A 27164-nucleotide genomic window follows, 5' to 3' on the forward strand; every position below is an offset into this window, starting at 1 on the left:
TAGTGCTTTTGAAAAGCACAGGATCTGGAATAAGAACCTAATTTGGTGGGAAGAAAAGGTATCAGGAAGAAACAAATGTAGCGACAGGATTGTGTTAAATTATCCTCAGTATTAAATAGGAAGGTAGTGTATCGCTCAGAAACCACTGGTAGTCAGTAGATGGGACAGAGGCTCATTTATTTCACTGCTTTAGTCCAAAATGCACCGCACTGCAGTGTGTGAACTTTTGAGTAACTCAACCAATTCTGTCTTCCAGTTGTTTTTAAAGAAATCCTATTGCGTTCCCATCCAGAGAGAATATTAGCAATTAGCTAATTATGTTTCTAGATTATAACATTTTGTTACATATCAGCATTCTATTAGGTAAGGTCATCAGTAATGTTCAGTTAGTCTCTAAGTGACCTGAGCTGTTGGCAGGGCACTCTTTCTTTCAAGAAGTTGGCGTCACTGTCTAGGACAACATTAAGGTCATTAATCTTGTTTGTGCTGATGTCTTCCTTGGAAAATTAGTGGACAGCTTAATTTTATGCTTCCTGTTTGAATTCTTCAGGATTTGAGACTCTCAAATGCAGTCTTCCTTCAGGCAGCTAGGAGAGGCACCGATCTCCCTTCCCTACTCACCTGCTCTGCAAGACTCAGGAAGGTAATGAAGGGGAAAGGTGCAAAGATTTGGAAAGAAAGGAACAAGAACAGAGCCACTAATGCTGAGAAAGGCATCTCTGGAAGAAAATGTGGGAATTGTGGGAAGGGAGAGAAGTGCTGAGGTGGAAATAATGCATTAGGAACTGAACAGGATAGGACTCATGAGGAGGAAAAACTTTGATAATGGGTGTATCAGTTCTGGAATGTTAGATCAACTTATAGCTATTACATCCTCTTCTTAGCTTGCTCTCTTACATATTTTTCTTGTAGAAATAGGTGCAATTTTATCAAAAAGCAGATACATGCCTGAGTTTACCAGCACTGTCATGGCTTTCAGGGAATAAAGAGTAGAAATAAAAATAATTTAAATTGAAATATCCTCATGCTAGTTGATGATATTTTAGTCAAAGTAAATTCTTCTTTCAGTGTTGGTTTTCTCAGGAATTCAGGTCAATTCCTGCTCACCACACTCATACTAAAAATCTTAGTGATTTTTAATGAACGGTCTTCTGAAGAAAGTGAGTAAGGTTTGGTCCTTCCATTACATTTTCTGCTGTATTAATTTATCATAAATTTAATATCTCAAATCAATTACATTGTGCACCCTTGCAGTATCAGATGTCATGGTCAAAACTGGATAAAGCAGCAAGAAAATGAGTCAGCATGATTTTTTCCCAAAGGAAGAGAATGGAAAAATACTTGTAACAATATGAAGGTGGGGAAGAAAAAGTGCAAATCTCTGTTTTGGAAAGGGGTGTGCTCTGTGGGATGTTAAAGACTGGTAATATTTTAGAAATCATCTAGTAGAAAGCCATCTTTATAGGTACAGTAAGTCTGGGATGTAAACGGAAAGATAGCTCAGAAGTGTATTTTAAGGTAGAGGTCTGCACAACTGTGTACACACTTTTATAAATGTCCCTTTCATATTCTCAAGCACTTGATATGCTTACATAATGCAAGTATTTCTGTGTGGACTTGGCACACTGCAACCAGAACTGGCAGTGTCTCTGTGACAGTCTGATACAAATGTTGACAGTGGCTTTTTTTTTCATGAAATGAAACTGTGTGAGGAACTCCAGGGTGCGTGTCAATGTACATCTGTGTGAACCTGGCTTTGAAAGTGGTTGTGCTCTGTTGTTCAGACTGGTGTTGCAGAGTCCTGAATCTAAGGAGAAATACACCCTACACCAGTACAGGCTGTGGGCAAACCACCTGGAAAGCAGCTTGGAAGAAAAGGACCTGAGGGGGTTCTGGTGAAAACCAAGTTGAACATGAGCCAGCACTGTGCCCGCTGTGGCAAAGAGGGCCAGCAGTCTCCTATGCTGCATTAGGAAGTATTGCCATCAGGTTGAGGGAGTTGATCCTCCCCTTCTACTCAATGCTGTTGAGGCCGTATCTGGAGTACTGTGTCCAGTTCTGGGCTCCGTAGTAGAAAAGTGAAAGGGACATACTGGAGCAGTTCTAGTCAATGGCCATGAAGGTGATTAAGAACATGCAGGATCTGACATCCAAGGAGAGGCTGACAGACCTGGGATTGTTTAGCTTGGAAAAGAGAAGGCTTGGAAGGGCATTTTATCAATGTGTATTAAAAATATCTGATGGGATAGTGTAAAGAAGACCACAGACTCTTCTCTGTAGTATCCGGTGCTAGGACAGCAGGCAGCAGGCAAAAGCTGAAATACAAGAAAATTTTACTTAAACATTTTTAAAACCTCTCTTTTACTGCGAGGTTTGTAGGATACTGGAATGGGTGCCCCGAGAGGTTGTAGAGTCTCCATCCTTGGAGACACTCAGAACTCAACTGCACATGGTCCTTAGTAAGGTGTACTACCTGAGGCTGCTTTGAGCAGGAGGGTTGGACTAGCTTAGTTCTAGATGTCCGTTCTGGCCTGTGACAAAAGTAATTATAAATCTGTGAAAATTCTAAGATAAAGTTTCCTTATTTGACATTGAGGTGCCTCTGTTACTTTTATAAAACAGTTGTTAATATAACTTCCCCTGAATTCATGAAAAGTTAAAGAAGTGGACCTAAAAAATCATCACATCTTGATTGCATTCCTATCTTTATTGCAGTGCACAAAAATCTTACCATAGTGATGTTTTACATATGTAGTTTTAGGTAATTTCTACTTTGTTTTCCTTTTAAATCTGTAGTAGGTGTCTGATGTTTTCAATAAGCAATAGAGGGTAGGTTCTCAGACCTAATTAATAGTACATGAGTTCCTAAGATTGTGTTAAAACATTCTATCGACACCCAATTATGTCCAGATTTTTATTAAAATGTCTGAATGTAATTTCCTAAATTATGACACTTTAAAATTATTATCTGCTTCCTAAGGCACACGAGCAAATAGAAAAGACTGCTCCAAAACATTTTACAAATTAAGACAAAAGGAGAATTCAGGCTTGTAACTTAATGAAAGCTGCTTTAAGACAGACATAATAGAAACCATTTTAACAGATTACCTTAAGGTGTTAAATAAAGCATTGCTGGCAGGCAGTATAGCGGAACAGAAACAAAACGTAGCAATACTTAGCTGAACAGGGAAGAATATTTATAATCATGAATCAAAACCAAGGTAATGCCAGCAGATAGAGGAACAAACTAGAGCTCTGCCCAATCTAAATACCAGTCAGGCAGCATGTATGGAGATCTCTGCCCTTCCTAGATGTCTTTACAATCACTGCTGTTGTACTCCTCTAACCATATGTGTCAGAGGTGAGGAGAGGGATATATTAATGTTGGTCCCTGGAGTTCTGGATTACAGGCCTCCCTCAGTTACAGTGAGCATTGTTTCAACAGCCAGATGAAAGCTAAGAATAAGGTAAGTGCTTCACAGAGGTTGCACTATGTTAACCAGAATGTGGCATGATGAGAGTGTAATTGAAAATAATGTGATCACATGTGAGAAAACAAAGCAAGCAGTCAATATTCACTGCAAGAATCAATGCTGTTATAAATGATAATACCTGCAGCATAATGCCCCTTGAGTTCATGAGGCGAGGAGGGGAATGTTGCCAAAGTACTGCAGATATTAAAACAGTAAGACTTTAAAAATCTGACCTTAAAAATCTTAATAAGTACAAAATGCTGAGATTCTCCGCTTCTGAAAAGCATTGGGAATAAAAAACTTCCCATTTGCACTCAAAGGTATGTACTAATATAATCTCAGTAAAGTTGTTCCAGTCTGGGAGGCCAGATTCATACAATCTTGAATGGTACCTTACTCAGCAAGTTGTCCTGATGACTTAACTGGTACTGTCCAAAATGAGAAAAGTCAGGGGGATGCTTGTCTCCCTCCAAAGAAGAGCTTTCAGGATGTGGAGCAAGTTCATTACTGAGCATTCTTGCCATATAAAGTCTCATTTTGCCTCAACCTTTACATTCAGCTTCTGTAAACATTTACTGTAACTTTCTTAAATGTTTACAATTTTTTTTCTGATTTTGAGCATATCAGATTTTAGGGGCAAATTCTGACTGTGTTTGTTTCACTTTGTTGGGAATGTGTACACTGATTTCTCAGTCATGAAGTGACTCCAGACTTAGTACTGTGTCTCAACAGACTGCGCCTCTTCCAATGACTCAAATCCCATTTTTGACTAGTGGGAGTTGGTCTACATGGGAGTGTTTTGGGAAATAAGCTCAGATATAGATATTTTGTGAACATGTCTTTATGGACAAACTAGCACATGATAGTGCATTAAGTATCCCCTACCTTACTCCTTTCTCAAGAGCATAAGATGCACATACATTGTTGTCACTTGGTTTGTTAGCAAAAATTAATCTAATTATACAAGCCATGTGCATCTGAAATGATGGAAAGGGACATTGAAAAGCTAAGACCACTTTCTGTGGAACTGAGTTAAGGTGGGTTCTATTGATGAGAATAAAATCTGTTTACTCAATTTAAGTTGCAAGTAGAAAAAGAAATCAGTTGTCAGATACCTCAAGTTCTAATAGGTGAATTCAGAAGGCAAATAATGGAGCAGAAAACAAGGTTACTTACTAAAGCTACAGTTCTCAAAATAGCTAATCTCTACAGACTCACTTTTCCTTTGTACCTTTGTTTTTGGAACTGTGCTCTAATAGGCAGTTGGGACTTAAAGATACAAGGTATTAATATCTCCCTTTATAGATCTGTCTTTCATAACTGGAGGCCAGATTTAGTAAAAGGCAAACATACCTAAAATTGATTTTAGCATTTACTTCTCTAAGACTGAGACTTGAATAAATGCTGAGCATTCTTCAGCATTTTGCATCTTCAGGGTGGTGAACTGTAAATTCATTGACACAGTACCTTGGTCTAGTGTTGGAGAGGGCTGCAGGTTTAGGGTGGTTTGGCTTCCATTTTGACATTCCTTGTGCATTCAGCACTCCATTTTGGTTCCCAAATTCCAGCCTGGAAGAGGATACCAAAAAATAAGGTATTGCTGTGTTTTTTGTCCTTCACTGGAATGCTCTTGTCTGCTATGTACGAGCCCTGGTTAGATTCCAGGGTGTTTGTTTCTCTAACTCATGAATAATGGCATATTCCAGCCATAGGCAAACCTATTTGTCTGTAGCAATGGTTGAAATAACCACTCTGTTTTACACTCATGTTTTTAGCTATACAAACCTTTTACATCAGAAATTGAAGTGAAGGGAAACGGCATACGTAGCCAGAGAGATTTGGTAACTGAATTACCTTGGCAGGGTCCCTTTAGAAATGCTGCAGCATCAGAGCTGACCTTGTTCCGACAATTCAGTGTTTCTGCAAGCATTCTCTAACTTCATGCCCTTCTCTTGCCCCATTTTGTCCTTCCTTCAGGATAGCTGCTATCACTGTTGGACATAAAAAAGCTTTTCAGACTTCTGTTAAAGCAATTTTCTCAGGGAGTAATTGACCAGAGGATCCAGCTGTTAGGTACATCTACAGAAGCAGGAACTGTGCGGATTTTGAAAAGCCTACAAAACTTAAGTCTTGACTTTTTTTTGACAGTTGCTGAAGACCTTTGCTTCACTCCAGATTTTCTTATAACCTCTTCTCCCTTGTCATCCCTTTTCTTCAATGTTTCTGTTTCTTGCCTTTTTCCCTCGTAGTCCATCTCCAAAAAGGAATTAATTCAATCTCAGATTAGCTGCAGTCATGTTAGCTATTTGGAAACTCTTCAGGGCAGAGACCTGAATGTACTTATGACAAGCCCAATGGAATCCACTTACCTTTAGATCTGTGGCATTACTGTAATAAACATGATTAACAGAAATAATGGATGTTTTGAATATTTTTTTTATGTTTTGGAAAGAGTCTTGAAAATCTTTCATTCAACCTCTGATAGATGTTTTAGCTGAATCACTTATTAAATAGGTGTACCAGTATTTATTATCTCTGAAAAATACTGTGTACATTATTTAATGCTTTTACATAATATTTCAGTCTTTCAAGGGAAGGCATACTATTCAAATATTCTATTTTATTATTGCTATAGTGTTTCCTAAATAAAGCATGTGAAGATTACATTTTATGATATTGTTTTCATAAATTATTTCTTTTAAAAAATTATTTAAAATATCAATTTGCTGAAGTTTTAGGCCCTGACATGTAACAGCATATAACAACTCCTGTATGTATCTTGGCATGTCACAATAAGCTCTTCTTGAGTGAAAACCTGAGTGATACTGATATCTGTAAATAATACTTTAAAAAGGGATTTGTAATTAAAATTTAAAAAAGTATTTAAAGACTTAAAAGTACAGCTACTTATGAGTCTTTCATGTCATGTTAATGACCCTATGCTAACAAAAATTACAGGTACCACAGAAGACTACATGGGTTTGAGATTAATGATAGACAAATCCAAAACAATTTTTTTCATTACAGTATTTCAGAGAGAAAAATTATTTCTTGGGAAAGTTTCGCAAAAAATACATGTGTTGAAAAAAAAAATATACTGAAGCTTCCTGCCTAGCTTCACAGATATGATTAAAAGTTGCAGTTCTGCTGATCTATAACCAAGATGGTCAAGAAGACCGTCTTTATGTTCCATATAGGCCCAGTGCTTTGAGATCTGTGTCACCAGCATATTTCAGTAATTTTCCCCTTTAGATTTCTGTTGAAACACAGCTGAGGCCAAAGCTGAGAATTTACTCATGAGTCTTAAGTGTCTCTTTCCTGATCATTTTCTTAAATACCATTTGATTAAGAAATCCCAGATGGCTGCAATTTTTAGCATTAGACACTCTGCTTACCTTGATTCTATTATAGCTTTGGGTATACTGTTTCCAGAAAATGACTTCTGGTTCTCACGGAAGTTCTTATAAATCCAGACTATTTTAACAATATGTTCATATATCTTAAGAGAAGTGAGAACATAAGATAATAAAGTTGTGCATTAGAAAAAGACTTCAACACGAACTCTTAGAATTCTGTGTATACTGGCTTTTTGCTTCTGATTTCTTAACTCTTAGTTTTGGACTGAAATGTTTCTGTTAACGGAGTTCTCTGTAGTTCTCAACATTCTGAAACACTTTAATTAGAAAAAACGGTTTTGATTGTGTGCCCCTCACAGAAATCAGACAGTGCAGTTGCTAAGTTAGTTGTGCAGGACCATGCCATTAAGTGCATAGCCTTCTCGCAACCCATTTTCTGTCATGCCCCTTCGAGTGCTAAGACTTCCTGCAGAGTCATCTAAAAAATGACTTCCTATTGATCGTGAATTTTTGTGCATCTCTCGTGAGATGTCGAGTACCAAACAATAAAAGAAAACTGCTCTCACCAGCATCAGCTCAGCAGTAACTTGCAAGATCCGTCTCGAACCAAAGGAGATCTCAAGCCTGTCAGGCTTACGCAGGGAAACATATACTGAAACATATACTGAAGTGCTGACCATTATGCAATACTATTTCCTCTTTGCTGGATGCATTTGCAGATCTACATTTAGATCTACATAATTTTTAACTATAAGAGAAATAATATACTCAGTTATTTGAGTTATTTGAACAATTATTCACCATAGTTCTTCCTTTTCTCTCTTACGTTCCATTGTTTACTTTGCTATTCTTACCTTTCATATGAATACTTTTTTCATGAACATTTCCTGCCAGCAGATTCGGCATAAGAATTCAAATACTGTTATATTATATTAAATTATGTGCTCAAAGTTTTTGAAGAAACTGCTTTCCCATTGCAGGAGAAAAGAAGTTTGTATTTATTGGGTGAGCAGAGAAAAGCTGACACTTCATAGGTCCGTCTATCACCGCAAGACAGATCATTGCAAATGTACTGTTGGTAAATTTGTTGGCACGGCAAATGGTTAAGTGGCAAAATATTTAAAAGTGCCTTCTTTATACAGCAGCCTCCAGTTGTTTCCATGAGGTCTGGAGATGTTACTGTGGTGAAGCAGAGCTATCCACCCATAAGCGTTTACACTCCTCTCCAAAAAATCCCCAACATCAACAAAACAGAGGTTATGGTACTTTAGGATACTGTGGCAACTGCAACCGCAGTGTGAGGCTGTCTACTGAGGAAACAGTCCCTGGATGCAGGCTGAAGAACACCAGGGCCTTAAAGTCATGGACATTGCAAAGTCTGGGCACTGAATTTAGCTGCAGACCTACCCAAAGTAAGGTGTTTACAGATTTGCTACTCATTTTACATCATTCAAGACCTAGAAGTGAGTTGTATGTCTGTGCAGCTGCTAGTACAGGATACTGGATGCCAGAGGAAGCCTTTGTAGAGCCATCCTTGCATCCAAGCAGAAACAGGGATTTCAAAGAGGAAAAAAAAAAGTAGTATCAGTTCACAAAGTCAAGTGGAGACTAGAGCAGGATTCAAAAATCCAAAGTGAAAAAAAATGCAAAGTTCTTTATGCTAAAATACTGCTTCCTGAACACATTTTATCACCAGATGGTTTTAAAAATTTCTTTCTCCATATATGAATTTAAACATTCCAGGAAGTTAGTGTATTTCTTTTTTATCTTTTTTTTTTTTTTTTTTATGCATTCAAGTTTTCTCAGTCTCTCAGCTGTGATTTTTAACTTAACGACTCATACACATTTGATCTGTGAAATATCTGGTGGGGCTGTGCAAGATACTGACACTATACCACAATTTCTTTCTCACTTTAGTATGGAAGTATTTGGACATTTGTTTTTAAAAAGATATAAAATGACCTATTAAAGGCATTCCTAGTAGCATTTTATACATCCAGAATCCCAAATGCTACCTTATGCTGAGCAACCTAGTAATGATCTGCTTGGTGAACTGTTTTCCTTCCAGTTTAGAATTCTAGCAGTCACATCATTTGACTAAGAGAGAAAAAAAAAAAAAAAAAAAAAAAAAAAAAAACAAAACCAAAAAACCAGAACATGAGAATATATGGATCTTCTCAGTAATTGTTAATGCAATATAGCTTACAGAACATTTTCCCTTTAGTTTCAATAGTCCTTAAAGTGTTTTGTCATCCTTTTGACAAAATGCAAATACATTGTTCCATACCCCTTTCATTTTCCCATCTCTTCACATCTGCTCTGTTTTTCTCATTTTGAAACATCTAAATTACAAACAAAAATCTGACTTACAAACCGAAAACAGGTATCCAGACCACCCAAGGGCTTTCTGGAATGCCCTTTGGAAAAGATGTTTATATTTAAATTTATATTCAAAGTAGGTAATAGAGACAGAAAAAAATGGAAAAGTGTCGTAAATCAAAGCAGTAATCTAGTTTTGTGTCTTGTGGATGGTCAACAGCAGATGGCATCACTTGCCTGCAGCAGAATTCCTTGTAAATCCCATATGTTAGTAGTTCCTTATGACCTAGATCTTGCAGCACCAAATACTCAAAGCATTTCATTCATTTTAAAGCCTTTCTGGGAAGCCTGACCCTATTAATCCACACAGATCAGAACAAATTTCATTGATTGTCCCACATGAGATTCTTAACTTCAATAGGTTTCAAACATTCTCTTTCCAACTGTTAACCAAAGGAACTACACAGGAGTGTAGGTATTAATTCTTACCATGTAACTTTTGCAGACTTCTGAAAGATAGAGTTTATAAATAATTTTTTACTGAGCGGTAAGTCATTAAGGGATATTTTAAAGAACCTAGAAGCTTAACTAAAATCAAAGGGGAAATCCATAGGCAGCATGAATTTCAGCTGTCTGCAGTCAAGTTTTAAGAGGCACTATGGAGGTATACTGAGTTTGAGCCTGTTGGCTGGCACACATCTGTCTGTGTTCTCACTACTGGTTTGTCAAAGAAGTTAATTTGAGAACAACTTGCAGATGCTGACAAGGCAGGGTGCCGAACAGGAATTTCTTTGGGAAACTTAAAAATTGTTGCATATCTGACTAATCTGACAGCCTCCTTCTTGGTTAGCAGAGATCTTTTCTGGAAGGTCGGTGTTGTGGTTTAGGTTTATCTATTATTTAGTAGTGTGTCCTAGTTTCGGCTGGGACAGAGTTAACTTTCTTCATAGTAGTTAGTAAGAGGCTGTGTTTTGGATTTGTGCTCAGAAGGCGGCTGATAACATACTGATGTTTATAGTTGCTGCCAGGACAGTCAAGGACTTTTCAGCTGTGCCAGTGTCTGCAGGTGCAGGAGAGGCTGGGAGGGAGCACAGCCCCAGTTACTAGATTCAATCTTAGGTTTAGGATTGAGACCCAAATTGGCCAGTGGTCTATTCCATATCATGCACGTCACGCCCAGTACAGAGATGAGGCTCTGTCTGGAAGAGCTCTGTCTTGCTCAGGGTTGTCTCCCTCTGGGTTGCCCCTCTCTCGGGGTCGTCTCGGTCTCCAGGACACTTGGGCTCTCATCTCCATTCCAATATTGTGGTTTCAGGACTCTCCCTGCTCCAGGATTGTTAGCTGGGAACGGGCTGAACCTTGGTCACTGGGTGGTGAGCAGTATCACTGTGTATCACTCATTTGTATATTTGTATATATTACTATTATTATCATCATCTTTATTATTACTTTCAATTTTATTGTAGTTTAGTTATTAAATTGTTCTTATCTCAACCCACCAGTCTCTTTACCCCTTTAATTCTCTTCTCCATCCCTGGAGATGGGGAGGGGGGGATGATTGAGGGGTTGTTGTGGTGTTTGGCTGCCAGCCAGGGATGTAAAACTACAACATTGTGTCTGGCTTATAATTTGAGGCAGCAAGGCTGTGAGACTTTTTGTCCAGCTGAGGCTGGAGCTAAGCAAGGGTGACTTGAGAGCTCACCCAAAGATTTCTTTCATCTAACTGGACACCACCTGTTCTCAACAGGGAGCCTGATAATGGTGAGAGAGAAAGACCCCGTTCAGCTCATCTGTGTCTACTGCAGAGGTCTTACGGATTTCCTGGAAGTAAACGCAAAGAACAGCTAAGCTGAAGGAAAGAACAATAGAAATGGGACTTAGTTTCTGCAAGGTTTGGTGGTCAAGCCCTGCATTTTTTTTTTTTTTAATCTTATGGTAACTCAAAAGCATAATTAAAGACAAGTGCAATTTCACAATTTCACAAGTGAGTGCTTGGAAGTATCCTGTCAGGGATTTTCAGCTTAGCTAGTTGTGGTGGTTTAGCCTTGGCCAGCAGCCAAACTCCCACCTAACTGCTTGCTCAGTCTTCAGCAAGAGATGGGAAGAAAACAGGAAGAACAGGAATGAGAAGGGTCGGGGTAGGGGTGGGGAATAAAGGCAGGGACATTGCTTACCGGCTACTGCTGTGGGCAAAGCAAGCTTGACTTCAGGAGGATTAACCTAGTTTATCGCCAATTAAAATAAAAATAATTGCTAATTTAGGTAATGGGAAGCAAAAAGACAAACATTAAAACAACAGCTTTTCATCCCCCTTTCCCATGCTCAGCTTCACTCTAGGCTCCTCTGCCCAGCACACCCGCACCCCGAGCAGTGCAAGAAGGATGGGGAACGGGGGGCAACAGTCAGTCCATAACAGTTCTTCTGCTTTGCCTCTGCTTCCTCCTCACACTTCTCCTCGGCTCTAGCATCGGCTTCTCCACAGGCTGCAGTCCTGTCAGCAAAATCTGCTCCAGTTTAGGCTCTCCACAGGTGGCAGTTCCTTCAGGAATATCCATCTGCTCTGGTGTGCTCCTCTCTGCAGGCTGCGGGGAAGATCTGCTCTGCCATGGAGAACCTCCTCCTTTCTTGATATTCCCTCTCTTGTTTCTCACTCTTTGTTTCCCCCCCTTCCTTTCTCCCTGTAGTGTTTTTCTGCCTTTTTAAAAACAAGTTTTCAATGGGCTCGGCTGTGTCCTGCCATGGGTCCTTTGCAGAGCCTCCAGGAACTGCCTGGAACCAGCTTCTCACCTCCTCCCACCCAGGGCACACTCTAGCCACCACCAAAACCTTGCCACCTACACCCAATACACCCAGTCTCTTACCTTAAGTGGAGCAAGTTTGAATAACATTTCTTGTATTAGTGCTGTTTCACTCAAGTCCAAGAAGTTTTACCAAGTGATTGTCATCAGTTTTGTCCTCTAGTGCAGTAGTTGCGATAGTCTTCTGGTAGTTTACTTCTTGCCCACGCTTGAGCTAATTCAGCCAGTAAAATTCATTTCTGAGGGAAAAAAATCTAGAAAATTCCAGTGTGTGATTCTGATTGTTTCAAAAAAAATGTTTTCTGAATAGCACCTGCAAATACTGGATGTGCTGCTAAGTACATGCACAAGTCCTAAAACCAGTGTGTGACACTTGTTCTCCTGATAACATAAAGTCAGGGCTATGGAGGAATCACAGTATTAATTAATTAGTAATTAATCAATCCATTTTAAAGTTAAGGTTACTGCACCTGTAGTACTTACCTCATATAGTGAGTTTACAAAAAAAATTTAGAACTTCAACAACAACAAAAAAAAAGGCTTCAATAATGTAAGTGATAATTATTTCTGAAGGAGGAGAGCCCATTAGAAAAAGGGAAGAACAGCATATTCAAAATTGCCGTAATTTGCAGACCATAGATGGCCCTTGTTTTATCAGCTAACATCTATGGAAGTCAGTGAGATTTTCTCGAATGGATAAGAAAAGTATATTTCCTACTGTTACAGTTGTAGCTAAATTGTTCTAGCATAGAAGTATCTAAACGGCCGTGAACTTGGAAGTTAGAATTGTCTCTACAATGTAAGTCGCTGCATTGTGTTTTTATTTTACTTGTATTATCATATAGCCAGATTGATTACATTCACCTTATCAGAGGAATTGGGAGATTTACTCTGCTCTAACTAAACCAAATCTGATCACGTCTTCTGTTACTGAGCAGGCTGCTATCACTGCTTCAAAACAATCTGATTTAATAAAAATTACATTGCAACCATTTATGGGTCTACTACAAAGAGCTAGCCTTGCTTTTCCTTTGGCTGGATTAGGATGTTGTGTAGCAGTTGTACAACATTATTACAGTGCATTAGTAGAGAACAAAAAAAAAACATGATACTGAAACTGACAGCAGTTTGTGTGAAACTCATACACTTAAAAAATTTAGAAGAAAATACTGGTGTTGGATGACTTCTCTATGAATCAGCAAATCTTTTGTTACCTTTAAAGATGAATGGTTCAGTGATAAAGAAAAAAACAATGTGTTTAAGATCAAAAGCAGAGGCAGGTTTAGTAGGCTGTTGCACCTGAGCCATGATCAGAGGGGCCTCCTGCCCTCAGTATCTAAAGGGATTAGGTGTATCTTCTCCACAGTATTTGTCACATTATTCATTCTAGCAGAAGAACCATAATGTTGAAGGTAGGTCTTGTTTCCTCATCGTCTTTGTAGCTGCTATATATTACTAAACTGCTGTGTTTGTGATACTAAATTAAAAGACAATCTGCATGGTAATATTTGTGGACAGTGATTTTTCCACAGCTTATCAAGCCAATTTATATTCCTTTTCATGGTAAGTATATATATATGGGGTGTAAGACAGAATTTGATTAATTAATTTTCACTTCTGGTTTACCAAAGGTTTATTTTCCTTTAGCTTTTGAAGACAAGAAGTCTTCTATTATATGTCTAGATAGTTCTTTCAGCTCATGACATTTTAGAACTGTTGACACTGTTCATAAAAATGATACTTTTCCTTAGAGTTAAGCATATAATTTGTCAAAATAATACTTTTACAAAAAAGTGTATCAAACCCTTCATATAATTTGGCTACTCTTTTAACCAGAGATAATACATCAATATGTGTCTTTAAATGTTGTTGCTAGTAATAGTGAGGTACTGCTCTGTTGTAAATGTGTGACTGAAATTTTCAAGTTAAATTCAGAATTAGACCATAGTCTTTGTTAAGTTTTAGTAGTCTTAAGTTTCACCAATTTCAGTGGAGCTATGAATGCTGGACACCTGTGGGAATTCAGGAAAACCTGGAGGTGGTTTTCAGTTGTAACCAATATTTTGGGAGTACAATAAAATAATCTGTCAACTATTTTGGAAAAAAATAAAATTTTTAAATGGAATTTTCACTCTTTAACTTAAGGAGGGACATTTTAATCATGTTTATTCTTGTATTTTAAAATTATTATCCAAAGAGCTGCATTCACTTTTCTTACATATACCAGATACTATATGGTTGGTATAAGAGCTCCCTCTATAGGTTTTATTGTAAATATCAGCTTAGGAAGGAAAACAAAGGAAATTTCACCTTTTGCCAGTGCTTCATAAACATATTCAGTTGAATAACATGACCTGATTTTTACAAAGCAGGCTTTTATGGAAACAAAACCATTGATTTTACCAATGGTTAAAGTATGAAAATGTAATGTTTTAGATTTATTTAAGTTGTAATTACCAGAATTTATACTTTTCATTTGAATAGCAGCCTGATTAACTGTGTAACTTAGGCTACTGTTATATAAAGGAATAAACCAGCATTTTCTGTTTCGTACCTAGTTATAATACATGTAGACATTGGAGCTCTCAGACTGCAGAGGTATGGCTCACACAGTAGTCTGAGTTTCTCATCAATTGTGTAGTATTCACATCTTGGAATAAGGACTTGTACTCTTCATGGCACCCTGGTGCTGTAGTTCATGTGACGACTACAAGAATTCCTAATAAGGGAAGGATGGGATATTTGAAAGTATTTCAAATTATGCTATCAACATAATTGAGGAGAGAGGAAAAAGGAAGATCAGAGCCAAATGATCTGCCAGATTTCCCTAGACATCAGCAAGTGTTTCTAGGTCAAATAAGTAATCCTACAGACCTCATGATGAGTAATGTTGTTGGTAGTAATAAGCTAACCATCTGGCTTTCTTTCATACAGCATTTTAATTATTAAAAACAAAACAAAAAAAATCCATGTATGAAGGAACCCATTCTCTTAGTTCTGTTTGAAAATCAAAGTTTACTCTTTTCTAGTGAAGGTCAGGCAGGAATGAAGCCTGAAAGTCATTAACCAATATGCCACCTTGTATGGGCCAGTAAACTTTACTTTTCGTGCAAAATACTTGCAGAAACACATCCACATCACATGAAGATGTGTGTCTTGCTGCTTCTCTGGCCAGTCAAGGGGCTTTCTCAGAGCAGTAAAATTCCATAAATTCTGTCTTTGGTCCTTTTCTACATGGGCCATTCATTGCCTTCATCTTGTGAAAAGCAGCAGTGACTCCCCTGTGAGATGAAGTATCCCCAAGAAGCCACAACCTGTGTATCCAAATCCTGTAAAGTAATCAGTACCTCTTTATCTTGCCTAAGTTGGTAGGGAGAAGCAAGAAAATTTCTGTTCCGCAATGGATGCAGGAAGTGAGCACAACTCCTGTTCACAGGCCTGCCTGTGGCAGCTGTGCTTGGAAGGCAGTGGTGAGCAGCTGGTCTGTGGCTTGTGGGCAGGTGCCCAGTGCTGTGCTAGCTCTCATATGTTCAGCTGCACGTAAGCTTTTAAACAGCTCTGTTGAGAACACAATTTAGCACAGTATTTGTATGAGGTTGTGTTACATGAGATTCGTCTTGAATATCTAATCAGCTGGACTAGCTGAAACAGAGGTAGATGACTCGGGGGGTAATAATACAAGTTTCCATGAACTTTTCTTTATAAATAAATATGAATTTGGTATATAGCTATTTAATAATAAACATATCATAATCATCATTCTGAAAGTTCTGTCTGCACTAGTCCCCTGTTTCTCATGGTGTGACACTGAACATATAGAAATAGAACATTACTGAGAAGTGAAATTGATGACACTTTAAAGGGAAATTTAAAGCCCACTACACAGAATGTACTTCAGAGATTATAAAAGAAATCCTTATGTGCATTGGCATCAGATCACGTGGCTTTCAGAGATTAGAATGGGGCCTATATACATGCATAGGAGAAAACTGTTTGGTTGCAAGCTAATGGAATTCTTCTGGTCATTGTTGCAATTAAACACTAATTAAACAGTTTGAGACAATCAGTGAGATTAGTGGCCTGGAAATAATTTTCATCGTATAAAATGGGGATAATTAAAAATATTTTTCTTGGATGTCACTGCTGTTACTCTGGATTGCAAATGAGAGAAGAGTTTGCCCACTGTCCAATTACAGATGCTCCATATTCTTGAAAAAAAACAAGAATGGGTCAGACCATGCATGTATTATAGATGCTTCTAGTTCTTATTCTCATGCTATTCATAAATATAGTTTACAAGAAAAAATATATTAGATTTACAACAGCAAAAAAAGTAAATTAGAATACCTATTACTGTGCTTTCCAATTACTCTTGCAGCTCATTTGTGAATAGGAAGCCACTGATAAGTTCAAATTGGCTTATGAGCCAATCATGTTACATATAATTGCTGATTTCTTAGTCTGCGCAATTAAAAATTCTGTAAGTAAAACCAAAAAAGTTCTAAAGAAAGGTTTTCACCATTTTTACTTCTTGAAGTTAAATAGCTGTATGAGGAAAATACTGTTTTCTTACACCGTGTGCAGACTCTCACTCTTTTTGCCAGTGACAGAAAGGAAGAAATACATTCAGCATTGTAAAGTTCCTGTAATGCCCATGACTTCTAAAAAAACCTAAGGATTTCTAACATTTGAAACAATGCAAAGAAAAATAGGACAACCATAATTCAGTTTTATCTAAATCTGCTACAAGGAAATTATCTGCTCATGATGTAAGTTTCCCTGCTCCTCTTAGTGATAGCCTCTAGGTTAAAGAATCCTAGCTTTCAGAAGAGCTAGACAGATTCATCTTTACTTGCGTAAGCGAGTGGAGTAGATCTGTATCTCCCTGTCAGAAGGCACTCTCAGCACTGAGCAGAAAAAGGTTATTGTTGCCGTCTGTGGTGGCTTTGTTTTTTTGCAGGTTCCACTTTGCACGTGAACATTTATGGAGCAGTGCCCTGCAGGTGGAACAGGCAAATCAATGATTTGTTTGTCCATTACTGGTTGTGTAACTGTTCATCTTCAGGACAAAGGAAGCCCTGATCAGAAAGAACAGTTTAGGCATCTAGGAAGCTCAAGCAGAAACTGCTTGTGTGTATATTGGTGGGGCTCCAGGACCTGGGTATTACATGAAATAAGCAAAAATTTTGACGAGCTAAATTTTGGACCTGGGTGCTAAATATGGAAAGTAAATTGAATTCTACACTCCTAAATCTTTTTGTATCACTCGGTTGGTAAGGATAGTTCAAAGGAAATTACTGTATGTGTGCTTAAGGGGAAAGGAGCTGCAACAGGAAGTGGAGCAGACAATGGGGCAAAAAAAAAAGCTCTATCTCCATCCACTGCAGTAATTCCATAGTGCTGAATTTGGGAATAGTGTCAAATGCACATGTAAGAGTATGTGACACTAAGGGGTAAAAAAAAAATCTCATCTGTCAGCTAAAAGGTAGGACAAATCAGGATAGTAAAAGCCTCCAAGAGGCCATGTATTATCTAAAGATGTATTGCGTGGTTCTTAAATTTAACTATCAGAGAAGTAAAAACTGTTCAGAATAAAAGTTCAGAAAGTTAAAATACTATTCCAGAGTAAGAAAGTGTGGTGTACTGTACTTTTGCTGTATTTGGCTGGTTCCTTGTTTGTGCTGTATTTAGTTAGCTGAATTCTGCAAGGTTACATTTACTCCTAAGTCTGCCTCTTAACGTCAAACATCAGAATCCTATTCTGCTCTAAATTTAATCCAATCTTGTAACTTTTTTACAGAAAATGTTGAAATCATTAGGAACAGTACATGCAAGATGAAAGACTAGATCCTGGTCTTGAATACTGTTAGGATTTAGAAAGAACAGTCTACTTCTGAAGAACTGCTCCTGATTTATGCTAAAACAAATTACATTTATATCTGGGCTATATGTGTTTTATCTTCTTCGGTTAATATCAATATGATTACATTAAAAACCTTTCTTGCCACCTGCCAGTTTGAAAAGAAATGCTGTTAAATTTATCGTTATTGTTTATGCAGAGAGAACAGTCCATTTCTAGTCAGCTAAGTGGTCAAAGATTTAACAGCTGCAATTCATATAACAAATAGATAGGTTAAAAATTAAAGAAACAGCAAACACAACTGCAGCGAATCTTAAGATTTAATTCTTGTTAAACCAGGACTAGATACTATGGATTAATCCAAGACAAAAAGTACTAGATACTTAATGGAAGACAAAAAAGTATAAAATATTGTAATGTACAAAGTAGAACTTAAACGTGTCTGAGGAGCCCACAATTAAGTACAGTTTATAAAAATCAAATTCAGTTTATCCCAAAACAATTTTGTGTGTATGTATGTGTGTTGCCATGCTATGTGTCTTCTAAGCATAATTTTCAGCATTTCAGAACTTGCATTCTTTATTTTGTTATACTACTGCTTATGCAGTCACTAGAAATACTTATGTTCCTATCCTTTGGAAAGAAGAATGTGAGTTTTCAATATGGATCCCTTTCTAGGAAATATGTGTTTTCATATGCACTTAAGGACGTGTCACTGAATAAACAAAAAAAAAAAATCTGTCAGGTAGCTAATTTTTCAGAAAAAATTATTCAGGGTCTTAAGGCTATCAAATATTTTCCGAGTTGGAATCACTGAGAATAGGAAGAAATACAGGAAGCCTCTGAAAAGACATCTTCAGAGTACTGGGGGTGAACTCTTTTTGTTCTGCCACCATAGCTTTATTCTGTATGTATGATAAGATGAAAGAAATACCATATTGTGCATGGTATAGTTCTTCAACAAATGCAGACTTCACTTTAAAAGTAGAAAGTAGATGTGGCTTAAGAGAAATGCACTTATTATAATCTAGTCAGAAGAAATAAAGCTCCTAGGATGGGCAGATTTATTTTCATGTGTATGGTATTGCTCCTGAAGTAACACAGACCATGGTAATTGTAATTTGTACTCCAGTTTTATCCTGCCTTTTTGATGAGTTTCACTTTGTAATGGATTGGCAGATGGGACCGATCTTCCTTTGTCCCTTCTGACTAAGTCCAACATGCTTTATTTTAATTCTGCAATCTTCTCAAACCTTGTATTTTTTGGCTGCATTTTTTCCTGATCTAAGCATTCTTGATTGTAGAGCTTACCATTACTCTGGTTCTTACCAGTTTTCTTTGGCATGTACAGACACCAGTAGTCCTCCTTCATATGCTGTGGAAGTGCTAGAGGTTGCTCTTTCCTTTTAGGGAGGTTCTCACCAATTCTGTGGAACCTTCATGGTCCCATCTGGTTTCTGATGTCACTTGGAGGGACAGGAACCCTTGAGGACCTTGGAAAACCACATGGTTTCTTCCTCATTGGAGGCAGATTATGGCAAGTCCCTTGCATCAGATATTCCTTTGAGATTGCTCCTTTCTCCTGCCCACTGATCCACACGCTTCAGAGCCTACCATACACGGGCCCTGTTTGCTTACCCCAGGATATGACTAAGTATATTCTTCCTTGATGTCACTGAAATCAGTGGCAGAAGGTGCACGCTTTCTAGGCAATGTATAGTCTCCTTTGTTAGAAATCATGGTGAATCTCAAATGCAGGAAGGTTTTAGTATGCAGTATTCATTTGAACTGAACTTCAGTGAGATTGTATCAGCACAAACTGATAGGATTTTCCTTAAAAAAGGGTTTTTAAGCTTTGTTCTTGACCAAACAGCTGAACTTAACATTTTCACTGGACCCTGGATTTAGGTATAAGTAATGACCTCTAATCTTAGGTCAGAAAGAACCTATTTTATTAGTTTAAAGAGACATTTTCTGCTGGAGGTCTTGAAGCCTTTGGCCTAGATTGGTATTAAGTGTCTATTTTACCGTAGCAGACCAAAGTAGTCTTTCTGCAAATAATGTATCAGGTAAGTCGCTTTTGTTCCCATGAGGAAATCCACAAGTCTACTTTTATTTCATATACAGGAGGGTTTTTTGAAGCATCAGTTTAACCACAGGAAATTCAATCACTGTAAATAATGCTATCAATCTTTTTATTGTGGAAGCTTCATTTATATTATTCATATACTAGAAATCTGAAAGTGTGCTGAAATTTTTTTTTTCATTTCTTAGCAGTAGTTATCAGAAATCCCACTAGGTTCAGGTTATTTAGAAAAGCGGGTTCCTCTAGTTGTTATAAAATCCAGTTTAGAGGGTTACCTTACCATTTAACATCACTGTACAGCAAACCAATAGCAAGAATGTCTGAACATGAAATGGCTGAAATCCCAACTCTTCAGTCTTACTACTTACTGCCCTATTAAAAGACCTTTGGAAGGAGCACTGAAAAACTAATTCTCAGGTGTGACTGGGTAAACTGCTTTGTTAGCACTCACAGAAATAGTTAAGTTTATAAGAAAAGTATGCTTATGCTTATGCAGCATTCTCAGACTACAAAAGTGAGGTTTAATGTCTGATTTTACAGCCAGGCATGAGAAATGGTTCCTGGATCTGGGTGATGTAGGATTACTCTTTATTTCAATTTTTGTTTTCAAGATTGTTACTACTTTTCTGAAAAAAATTCTTGACCATCTCGTTCTCCTCATAGTGCAGTATCACATGACTACTAATTTAAACACAGGGGGAAAAATTCAGGCAGAAACTGTAGAACCAAAAGACTACATTTGACTTGTTTTTGATGAGAGTGTCATCAGAGCATGGTTGATTGTGCCTGATCCAGGATTTGTAACCTGTGAAAGTGGCCCTGCAATCTCCTGCATCTGCACCAGGACTAAGGGTAACTGAAACTGGATGGCAAAAGAACCTTTCAATCTACTAGAAAAATACTTATCCAAACCTTTTAAAGAAAAGATCTCAAGTCACTTACTTATCCCTTTTCCAAAAATATGCAGAAGAGAAAATACAGATGTGCAGTCTTAGCAAAGACAACCCAAGTTTAGCTGGTTTAAGCCTAGAGCTTTACAGAGCTAAAGAATTGTTTGTAAATACAGTTTGGCAGAAACAGGCTTTTTATCATATACACATAGCTTAGTAGTTTATGAAGCAGATTATGATGTGGTTGCTTGCAACAGCAGGGAAGTGTATTTGATGATCTTTGTGTCCTTCCAGTCCCATTCCTAACTGAACTTTTTCTCTTTTGCTGCAGCCCAGAAGATGGTGAAATTCATCCTGAAATCTGTAGGCTATACATCCAGTTGCAGTGTTGCTTAGAAATGTACACAACAGAAATGCTTAAGTCCATATGTCTGCTAGGATCACTGCAGTTTCATCGGAAAGGTATTTAATTGCACAAATATACAGATCCTGATTTTTAAAATAGAACAGTCTTTTGGGGGATGCATGTGTATTCATGAAAGACAAAGCACCAAACTGTAAAATTAACTATACCACTGAAGCCTTTCAGCTATGGAAAAAAAGCTGTATTTCTATTTCATTATCGTCTTTCTTACAGAAATGTGTCATATTAGGCAAGTATCACTAATGTCCTTGTAGTTCAGAAGTCTGAATTTCTTTTTAAAAGAGTGGTCCCAAAAGCTTTAGTTGTCATCAGTCAGACCACTGAGCAAACTATCTTAGTCATTTTATTGGAGGTATTTGTTGCATATGATATTTGAGGGCAAGTGTTTGGTGGAGAAATATGGCATGGGTTTAGTACTAAACTGATCCATTATTATTGTTGTTATTTATCCACCAATGCCAGCTTACAGCAAAAGAACCGTAAATATGGTTAAAAGGCTGCCCACCTTTATAAAACTAGATACTAGATTCAAAACTGAAATCTACCTCATAGAGTATTTTTAGACACAAAGAAGATGTTCTTGCTTCAGTGAAAATGCATCACTCTAGTGATTCCACCTTTGATTAGCAACCTACTGAAAGGAAGATGTAGAAATGCAGATAATTTCTGAATAGGTTACTTAGTAACCTCATTACTCAGTGCTGGCACACACTGATGGAGACTGTGTCTGTGCTAATCGTAACTACTCTTTCCCCAGATGATACCTCAGCAGAATATACTAGGTGAAGACAAGACAAAGTTCTGTAATGAACTGTAATGAAGGTCTTGTAATGAAACATATGTTTCCTGTCATCCCATCAAGATCCCCTAGTGTATTTTTCACATCTAGCTATAGGATACAGCTAAAGCCAGTGCTATTTTTATTATGAAAATAAGAATTAGAGGTTTATAACTGCTCACTTGAGCTTCTCAGATTTTCTCAAATTGCAAAGAAATCTATTAAATAGGAAGAGATAGAATTAACAGAGCCATCATACAACAAGATGCCAGCAGCTGCTAAAATGAATCATCGTTTTTTAAGACAGATTGTACTACATCTCCTAGCATTGGCTACAGTTGTCAAACCACCTTCTGTGGTTGCAGAAAGAAAGTAGGTTGAGGTGACCTGAATAATCCTGATATGTCTTATCTTTCCCTTGAATTTCCTCTGGGTGGAATCTATATTGATGACTTAAACTAAACATCAAGCTATTAGATGTCTAAAGTTGCATAAGGTTAATTACAGCATTATAGTGTGGGCCAGCTTAGTTCCTATCTGTCAGTACTTTTGATACACATTGGTTCCTGATCTCACCATAGAGAAGCCACCATGGTGGCTATTCTGCCATTACTAAACAGATTAATTTTTGTCCTGTCTCCATAAAATGATAACCACAGTAACTTGGCTCCGAGTTTCTGTGACATTCTTTGAGAAAAGTTCATAATAGGCAAAAATTACACGATCACAGGAATAGTAATAATCTGAATTTTGGAATTTAGCCAATAGAACATTGCTCCTGTTTATTAAATACTTGCTATTTACAACACTTAGAAGTACTGTAAAGGCATCATGCAACAAGGTTACATGGCAAGTATTTTTTCACAGTGATGGTAGTCATATACTAGAAGTGGCATCCAAAGAGGCTGTGAAATCTCCATCCTTGGACATACTGATAACTTGAATAGCCCTGAGCAATCTCATGCAAGTTGGCCATGCATTCACTAGGGTTTTAGACTAGATGATCTTGTAACCTATTTATTCTATGTTCTTCCAAAACATACTATTTTCTAAGGAGCAGAATGAACCCATACCTTTCTTTAATTTCTTTACTTATGGAGAATGTACTGAAGTGTAGGCAAAGTGCATAAGTTTACCTCTAGGAATGAAAGAGCCAGTAGTTTCACCATTATAAAATATATTGTGCTGTTGCTAGTATACAGCTTCTTTACTTTTTCACATGTTTAGTTTTTCACCAGTTTTTCACCATCTGAGTGACCTTATTAAAAAAAAAAAAAGTTTTCCTTGTGTATGGAGAGGACTATCCTTAGAAACTTTGCTTAATTCATAAATGTGTGTGTCTGATGTTCTTGCTGTGTCTTGATGCACATTTTTGGAGGTAGTATTTTCCATTTGGATGTAATATTTTCCGTTTTCTAGTCCTCTTACCTCAAACCAAAGGTGGTTTGTTAGGTTTTTAAATCTCCCATGAGATTTCACCAATTTATGTTCTTAATTGGGAGCCAGCAGAGATTCAAATAGAATGACATGCAGGCTGTTCTCAGCAACCTGCAGCTAATAAATAATAGACATTGTCAAACAAACTATAGAACTGATAAAACTAAGGCAGTTGGCTGATGCTGATGCTCTTTTCCAAAGAGAAACTCAGCCAATGCTCCCTACTGAGAAACAGATGCTCTTTAGTGAAACACCACAGTACAACTTGAAGGGCTGAGCTCTGGATATTTTCACTGACTCTCACAGTACTGATCTTCTCATCTCTCCTTATCTTTCTGTTCAACTGAAAAAACATTCCTGTATGTACTATATATTATGCATCAAGCTTCCTGTACAAAAAGTTCTTGCATATTTACTGTGCTTCGGATTAACTTAATACTGTCATACAACCTCTTCTAGTAAAGTCAGATAGTCTGTTATTTCTTTGAGATGTAACAGTCACAGTGGGGCCAAAAGCCATAAATATTTCCAGTTGTGTTATGCAGTAAGTAAACTGAGGTAAGTGCTCTAGTAAATTTTTTTCTAAGATACATATACCACAGCCCACTGATGAAAATACATTATGATTGCAAAGTTCAACATTCATAAAGTTTGCAAAGGACACAAGGAAACAGCCCAAGTAGTCTTGATTCAAGCTTTTTTGTACTTACTAAGTCTTGGGTTACCTGATCATATATTTTGTTACTCCTCCTGTCCACAATCCCAAGAGTTCTGGCTAACTAATACATATGTAAATACTTAATTGGGCATACATCTTTCTTTTATCCTAATTGTTCAGTGTCATGCATTGTATTTATTGCACACAATTTTGTCTAAAGTCAGAATCCTTCTGCTCCTCAGACCTTTCTCAGTAACACATACACTGATGGGAGTGTCTTTAGAACTGCCTTAAGCAGTGAGATAGTAGCAATTTTTCCTGTTACGAAGAAGGAACAAATAGATAAAGCTAACGATTGCTAATTTAGAATCTGAGATTGCAGTGTACTTTATGCAGTGCTGCATGTGTTTAAAGAGTAATTTTTCAGTAGCTTCATTTGCAGCTGAGTGACAAGAATCTCTGGGTTGAGCAACCAGACAATTAGAAATTTGTCAATAACTATCTTGAGGATCTAGGTTTAAGCATGGGATAACATGAAAACTTCAGGTAGGTATAGAATCCAGTTTTCAGGGCAGCACTGTGAGAAACTCTCCTGGGTCTTCCTGCAGTCCCTAACATGATGGTTTGAAGGATCTTGCTGTCCCTTTTGTCATAGCAAATACCTGTTGGGGGTGACTATATCAAATACCTACTGGGGGGGGGGGGGAAAAAAGCACCGTGGGGGGGGGGGGGGGTATGGCAGATTTGACAGAGGGCAGCTCATATTGCAGCTCTTCCAGGAAATCTTCTGAAACTTTTTACTGCATTTGTTCATCTGCTTTTCTTCTGCATAATTATTACACTCTGGCAGAACTTCTCTGGATAGAAGCATCTGTCTCAGACTTTGTCAAGTAACATATGAGTTCACTTACCTGGGACCTGCAGCTTCTCTCCTTAACTTGGTTTTGCTTCATTTGTTGCCTTCCATCATATGAATTATATAGCTTTGTGCCTCAGGGAGCAGTGTCAAACACAGTATTTAAACCTTGTGCTACTTTTTAAAATTTGAATTAAAGTTTCATGGAAAGTAAGACACTCTGAAGGAGCTTAGGTACCTCTCTGAAGTGTTTACAAAATTCAGCTCTAATTCCTTTAAATGTTGCATGTCTACTTTATTGCCATTGCATGTTCCCAACATTGACTATTCTTTTAATTAAATAAACAAATCCTGGCTTGTCTAGCTAGGTCATAGAAAAAGTAGTTGACATAATGTCTGTGCATGGAAGCTGCTGGATGTAATTATCCTTTTTCCAAATTAATACTGAGGTTGTCAAGGTCCCACACTGAGATAACCCAGAACTACCTCAGAATTCTTAAGTTGCTGCATTCAGTCACAAATATTTGGGGTGAAAGGTTTTCATTGATACATTTTGAAGAACTTCATTGCATTTTTAATATGTAAACATGATAGATAAAAGAGCTTTGCTGGTTCATATATCCACAATAATAATATATTCCTTTCATTGTAAGGAACTGCAAAATATTGTTATCATCGGATCATTATAACATATCACTGTGGAAGTGCACACTACCAAAGTTTAATGTCTATACATGTTTACATAGAAACCATTAATTTCTTAGCATCATCTACAGATATAATTGACTTGTTTCGTTATGTAATTACATATATTAGAAGATTTTTTTTAAAGTCTAAATTGCAGATTGCAATCATTCTGTTACCAAGCTATGGAGCATTTGAGCAAGGCGCTTATTTTAATAAAGGAGTAAGCCCATATAACAAATCAAAGGCAAGAGGGGACAGAAAGGTAATTCCTAAAAAATTATTTTCACATAGCTCTAGTCATCTTAATAGCATTTTAATGTCTATGGGAAAAAAAATGAGTCCAAGATACATTAGATTCCTGAAATGTTACTGTTTCTTGTATGAAATAGCCTCAAAGTCTTATTTTTCCCTACGTCTTCTTTTCTTAATGATGTGTTTATACATGAATAATGTATCAGAATAAGATGCAAAATACTTCATGCGTGTAGCCTACATATAGTTTATTCTTACCACAAGCCTATTCGAAAGCCCTGAAGAAAAAATTACAGTTATATCACTGTAATTGAGATGTGTGGGCCCCATCTGAGTTGTAAAAACATAGCTGAGAGCAGAATGGTACTAGCACTAACCAGAATGGTCGGTACCTGATTACTTAGGTGAAAAGGGGAAGAATTGAGTCTTACGGGAAAATAATGTGTGCATACTATGGACAGAAACCATTAGGCTTTTCTGATATAAATTCAGACTGAACTCATTCCTGCATTGTTGGTACATCAAAATGACACCAAATCACAGATAACTGCGTATCTTGTACCATACAAGAAGTTCATAGCATAGTTGTTGGTTTTCCAGTATGTGTTTTGTGATAACAACATATATTTCTTTGAAGTAGTACGTAAAAGCCTGTGATAAGATATATTACAGATTACAAAAATAAACTCTCAGTTCAGTGAAGGGATTCTTGTTTTATTTGGCTTTGTTTACATTACATGCTATTCAGTGTTTTCAAGAAGAAAGGAAGGATCATTTAACAGATGTGCTACAATCTCAGCATTCTGTTTAAAGACTGATAGACGTGTAACTACTTACACATATATTTACACAAGAGGGATAAGATATGAGAGAGAAGAGAAGCACACAGGTGTGGGAAAACAAGCACTTAAAAAATAGAGAGAATCACCCATTCTTATGTGGACACTGTGAAGCAGCACCAAAAACAGGCATGGGAGAAGGAAAACACAACTTCTACCACATATTTGTTGTTCCTATTGCATTTTCCTTAATAATAATATTTCCAGTGAGACAGTCTCTGAGTTCTGCAGGTCCCAAGTGTAAGTCAGAAATAAAGTTAATTAGGCTGTTAGCCATATTGCCACATTTCTTCTTTACTTCCTATGTGATTCCTCCCTGTTTCCCTTTTATGTTCTCCTTTTCATTTATGTTAGCTGTCATCTATAGCTTGTGCATTTATCCTTAATTGCCAGGTTAGAAGTCTGGTGCAAATGCTGCCTTCTTTTTGAGGGAGGGGTTCTCTCCGCTTTG

General features: G+C 37.4%; 1 protein-coding gene across 1 annotated transcript in view; it reads left to right on the forward strand.

Moving 5' to 3' along the window:
* RGS7BP (regulator of G-protein signaling 7 binding protein) overlaps positions 1-27164 on the forward strand; it is a gene marked incomplete at its 5' end in the record, with an annotated part of 36127 nt that overhangs the window by 1884 nt on the left and 7079 nt on the right. Inside the window, one exon of the mRNA XM_010088029.1 lies at positions 21114-21244. Within this exon, the coding sequence (XP_010086331.1) occupies positions 21114-21244 (131 nt within the window). The remainder of the gene's footprint in view (positions 1-21113; positions 21245-27164) is intronic.

Source organism: Pterocles gutturalis, unplaced genomic scaffold, assembly GCF_000699245.1.
Source record: "Pterocles gutturalis isolate BGI_N339 unplaced genomic scaffold, ASM69924v1 scaffold46626, whole genome shotgun sequence".
NCBI lineage: Eukaryota > Metazoa > Chordata > Aves > Pterocliformes > Pteroclidae > Pterocles > Pterocles gutturalis.